This window comes from Opisthorchis viverrini, assembly GCF_000715545.1.
Source record: "Opisthorchis viverrini unplaced genomic scaffold opera_v5_282, whole genome shotgun sequence".
In the NCBI taxonomy this organism is placed as follows: Eukaryota; Metazoa; Platyhelminthes; class Trematoda; order Opisthorchiida; family Opisthorchiidae; genus Opisthorchis; species Opisthorchis viverrini.
In genome coordinates this window covers 46,606-52,361 of record NW_008751932.1, presented here as the reverse complement: position 1 = coordinate 52,361, position 5,756 = coordinate 46,606, and the positions used below count along the sequence as shown (strand labels likewise).

The window sequence follows — 5,756 nt, the reverse complement described above, 5'->3', positions numbered from 1 at the left end:
TATCGCGATATTTCAAATATCGTAGCGACTGAAACATGAGGCGGCCTGGTGCAGCACATTCAGTTGCCTGAGAACATCATAAACGAGAGATTCAGCTACAACTACTACACAAAAATCCCAAATCTCCTCACTACCAACAATACCGTTCTTATCTTGTTTCAGCATGTTGTTCTTTGCTAAAGATGACTTTTTTTCTAGACCTTAAAGTTTCCTTAATATCGATACGACGTTTTTGTTAGGTAATATGACCAGGTTTATTAGTTTCCTCTATCCACATTCATTATTTATAGTACGTATTTTGCGCCGAAGTGAATCGCGACAGAACGGTTCCGTCTCGTAGAAGTCCTCTCGGCCCCACTGCACGTAAGCCGAGTAATAAAAGCTTGTGAGAACGTGCTGGCGAGAATGGTAGTGACGTAAAACGTGTTTTCGGTTTCTTTCAGAAATTTGCCACGATTATGCTCCATACACAATCAGACCCATCGTTCAAGCAACAAAACTAACCGGTCTGGGCAACTGCGTAAAGAGGACTACTAACGGAGTGATGCCTTGCTGATTACTCAGCGCTATCAGATCACATTGTGATACCTCCCATCCAGAGAAGGCATGTTGGGAGAACGCTACATTGTGCCCTCCCTGAACTAACACTGACACAGTTTCACGTGTTGGCCAGGGATTCACTGAAAAATTGGGAAAAATGTGCACTATTGTGAACAGTATACAGGTGTTGCGAAAACACCAATAAAAACCTAGGTACACTCCTGGCCCGTGCAAAGTGTCCGTTGCTAAATACTTAGTGCAGGCTATGCTGACACGTGTACTACTTGGTGATTTGTCGCCCTCCTAGGTATCTATTCCACATGACCTGTTGTGATCCCATTATATTATTTTTCCTGCGGCTACTATTGTTTCTTGGTGCAATCTTCTATATGCTCGGGTCAAGACTTGAGTTAAGGCTCGCCAGTTCTCCCAAGGTGATACGGTACACATCCCTACGTTTCATGGCTGCGTATGTGGTTGAATACCAAGAACTGTGGTTCACCTCTGAGGTCACTTGTCACATGAACTCGGTTGAAAGCAAGAACGTAGCTCATCATGCATCGGAAATCTGACAGCGGTACCCCAAAATCTATAGCGGAGGTGGAAATCCTCAAGATGCTTTGTACTACTTACAAGTTCGAGTGAAGTCAATGTGTAGGAAAACGCAACAGTTATACGAGCTTTACGGCAATCTCGCACTTGTGGGTCACTTCAAAAGTCAAACGAATTTCTGCAGGCCGACCCAGAAGGATGGTGGACGGGAAGTAGATCGTCAGTCCTGTGGTCGCACACACGTTGTTTACTCAAGCCATTTACATGAAATGGCAGGCTGGTAAGTCATATGTACCAGTTCCTTCACTGTATGTATGTATGTATGTTTATTTCGGGTATGGCTGTTTGGTCCAGTTAGATGTGTGTTCTCCCTACCTGGTATGATAAGCCATTGAAAACTGTTGAAACGAAGCATACCACTTTGCAAGATAATCCAGATGGTGATGCGATGGTACCATGAGTGTGTTTCAGTTCCCGCCCTTTGTAGGTACGCGGAAGTATTCAAATATTCAAATTACACCCGAATACCACAACCCCCGCATAGTTTACAGTCTCACTATCATGTCTTGCCAAAACGTGAATAACTCTGAACAAGGACCAATAAAGGAAACGACTCACAAGGTTTCTGAAAACTCTTCGACGGCCTACGACCGGTTTCACCCTTCTTGGGGCTCATCAGGTAGGCGCAGTTCCCGAGTTTCCATCAACCTCACGTTCTACTTGAACCCAAATTGGACTGTTTTCGAGAAATGCACTCATTTGCAAATCAATTTGGTTTTCACGAGAGACTCAACTAAATCTCTCGTTTATGATATTCTACAACTGAATGTGCTGCACACAGGCCGCCTCATGTTTCAGTCGGCACGGTATTCGAGATATCGTAGTATATTTTCACAAATTCCCATACCTATACCCTAAGCATTTAATGCCAGCACGTCAGGATCTCTCAGGAAGGTCACATTCCTGAGAGCAACCACGGATACTCTCAGCTCCGCTAGATGCTGACCAGAAAGGCAACAACCCCTCAATATACAGCGCTTCACAGCCTTGTATGAAACCCAGGCAGCGACAGTTAGCGTCGATCAAGGTCGGACAACGCCCCCGCAATATGCAGTGCGTCACAGCCTCGTACCAAAGCCATACCGCGTGCGTCAGCATTGGACCAAGTTCAGACAGTGGCCCTCCAAAAAACAGCCTGAGACCGTCGTGCTTTCGCACTCACACGCACTCAGGCTCTCGCACTCGCGGAATATAGCTGTTGTTTTCCCTTCTGTGAGTCTTTCTTTTTCGGCATTTGGCACTGGAGCGGGTCAGCAGAAGATAGCACAGATTGGCGAATCAGCAGATATAACAGGATCAATTAAAAAATGGGGTGATAAATTAGCTTACCCTCTTGGACATACTCATACCAACGAATGAAAATGCACAAAGCCATGTCCAACTGAGACCCAGTTGGGTGAGCTTCTACGAAAATTTTGTCAGTTTTATAAAACAAGAACTGAAAAGAAATATGATGTGTTGTCCAAATGATAGCGCAGTGAAGGTTTATACACCCGACATACTCCAAAACAGCCACTCTGGGATGCCTTTGGCTTTTCTGGGTGGTTTCCGGAAAAGGATTGAGAACCGATTCGAGACACCCTATGTCACTGATGAACCAGGCATATCAGTTTATCATTGATTTAGCTACCAAGCTGTTGAGTAAAAGGTTATACAAATGACCTAACAGCAATATTATCAGCCACCCGATTTTAAGCAAAATGCCGTAAGGTTACCTTCTTTGTCCAGGCAGTTCTGTTTGCTAAAGTGAACTATACCGTATCGACGGAACTATGACTATATGGGTAAATTTCATCTTGGTGAGGGAAAGCGGATACAGGTCTGTTCTTACGCATCTCGTGGATACCAGGCACTTAATGAATGCGGATACCGAATTCGGGTCACTCTCCACTACCACACAAACCTGGGCACAAAAGGCTTCGTACAGTGATTATGCTTGAGATTTACCGACATATTCCAAATCCATGTACTCAGAGATGCTCTGTGTAATACTTGTCATTTTACTGTCAAGCAACCATAGAGTCTGTGCACACGATGCGAGCATCAAAACCGCCACCCTCTCTTCCGGATCGCATATGAAATGCGGATTCCGCCGACCAATTTTTGTTGTATCACACACCCACCATAGATTTCGGACAGGCCGCTTTGAAACTTCAGGAGCTACAACATATGGTCAACTTTGTCCCTAGTTCCCGTTGTAGTCAACGTCTTGAATAATTTGCCTTAACCTTTCTGCTGATCGACCCTAATCAGCGGTTATTTTTCTTTTCTGTTCTGACTACTCGTGAGTAGCGTGGCTACGCCCGTTTATTATAACGCATGCGGTTTGAGTCTATTTTTTTAGGAATGGTAACGACTCAACACTAGGTCACGTGACTCAAATTGTACAACGGTTTAGAGTGCATCCAGTTCTTTCAGTCCCAGGCCCGAGTATCACTTGTGATTTTGGTTTTGTTAGTTTATTCCATGGGCTTACATCTGGCTGCTTTATCGTGAGAATAACGTCTTGCGTTGTCATTCAGCACAGTGTTGACAATTTATGGGAATGCCAAGCTTGTAAATGGACTGACGCTGTATATTCTACAATTAGGATAAAGTGTTCACGAGGTTCTGATCACAAACAACAGTAAACGTTAGCATACAGTACTCGAAGAATACGGCGGTTAGGCTTTGTTTTTGGAGTTTCTCAAAAAGCTGCAATGAATGAAAGTTATTGAGTTACCAAAGACGGGAAGCTTGCCAATGAGAACACGTGCGAAAACCAGCGATTTACAGTGGCGTTTTATAGTGCTCAAGCTTATCACCGTCAGGATTTTACTCCAATGAATTCCAGAGAAGTTTCAATGGTTTTCTGGTTGAAACTGCTAAAACTGTCTCACCTAACTGCCATTGCCATGAGTTCTACGGTAGCTATGAAAATAGTCTTTCTGGTTGGGGCTGTCGCGAGTGTTTGTAGGTCATACGGCGCATTAAGTTCTGCTTGCGAATGGCACCGGAGTATTTCTGGAGATTCCTAAAGACCAACGTCTGAAGTTGAAAAATTCCTGGGGATTTGAGTTCAAATACAATAGTACCCTTAGTTGCTCTCCACACTTACGATGGAGCAAAGAAAGCCCAGTTTGCGGCTACCTAATGGCAAACACGAACCCAACATTTACAAGCCATTACACATGAAAATAAATATTTCATGCACAGTTTTTAAAAAGTGGACATTTTCACGCGTTCCGTTGAACTTTCCTGGACGTTCACTGACTATTAGACAAACACGGTTAAATGAACACTACAAAGCGGCCCCACAGTTTCCGTAACCAATTTCACCTTCCATCAGATGGGGGTGGGCGAAGCTTGAACACCTGAGGCTGAGAACATAGGCTACTTGTATGCTTCAGCAGTAGTATACATCGTTACCTTGGTTGGTATACAGAATTTAGCACAATCAGATCAGTAGGCAGAAAAAACGGAGAAGACAAACATCAAGCAGAGATAACCACAATATGGCGATAAACTGTGGATACTGGAAAGTAAACACTGAAGTGATCAAGACGGTGCATAAGGATCATGTGTGAGAGCGAAGATGGTCCGTTCTCTGATCAAAATCGTTGGTCCTTGCTAAAAATGTGTAACCATAAACTTGTGCTGGAGGTTGTGAACTGGTGACGTTCACTGTGTGAAACAGTCTGCTCATAAACTTTTTACCAGATTCATTCTTTGTGTTATCTTCCAAAATTGAATTGTAAGCGCCTTGGAGTATATGGGAGACCACCTGGTTTGGCAGGCGGAAATCGAACAATCCAACACTTATGCGACGCACATGTCGACCAACCGGGACTTTCAAAGCAGCTGCCGCCGAAGACGGATGCCCCGAATGAAATCAGCCAATCTTACTATTGTAATGATTTGATTTCATAGCGTTTGTAGATACATGAATGGCTGTTGTCTACTGTCCTCGAAGGAATGATAATAGTATTTCACATGTCAATGAGGTGGGGAAATGTTTTATAGCTTTACAAGGTGGATCTAAAACTGGACTACGGGTGACTGACAACTGGGCCGTTCTGGCTAGGGTATGAGGCACAACGGTCGAGTGTACATTTGCCACTCCGGTTGATCTGGCAGAGGACGTGCATTGTAGCGTGGGACGTCAGGAAATCAGCGGTATTCGACGCTCGAGAGGATGTGGTGACGGCACACGTCGGGTTGGAAGTGTGCAGATATAGAGATTGGTATTACTGAATCCACAGGGCACACAGAAGAGAAGACAGGAGCGTGGCAACAACACACGTGTATTCAACCGAAAACAAGACTGACAGTGTCAGGGGGGTACCAAACTAGGTAAATGTCACCCAGGGGGGTGTACAAGTGGGCTACTCCTTCCTGTCTAGGGCTCGTGGTGGCTCGTCCATGGTACTTGAAATAGGGAGAGGGAGGAAAAGGTCATACGATAGACGGGTGTAAGCACGTACAGTGTAGTTTCAACTACGTTACAGTGCCCCCTCCAGAGCATGAGCACTGTCCTCAATGCTCGGAGTGTTTCTGTCAGGTGTACTGATCTCAACCGTATAGCTGACAGGTGGCAGGAGAACGGGGTATATACTCAGGCCGGT

The 5,756-nt window shown here is 44.8% G+C and overlaps 1 protein-coding gene across 1 annotated transcript in view; it reads left to right on the top strand.

Moving 5' to 3' along the window:
* The window catches only part of T265_09410 (hypothetical protein), a gene marked incomplete at both ends in the record, with an annotated part of 27,926 nt that extends 26,814 nt beyond the window's left edge, over positions 1–1,112 (top strand). The window contains one exon of the mRNA XM_009175461.1: positions 848–1,112. Within this exon, the coding sequence (XP_009173725.1) occupies positions 848–1,112 (265 nt within the window). The remainder of the gene's footprint in view (positions 1–847) is intronic.
* Positions 1,113–5,756: the final 4,644 nt, after the last annotated feature.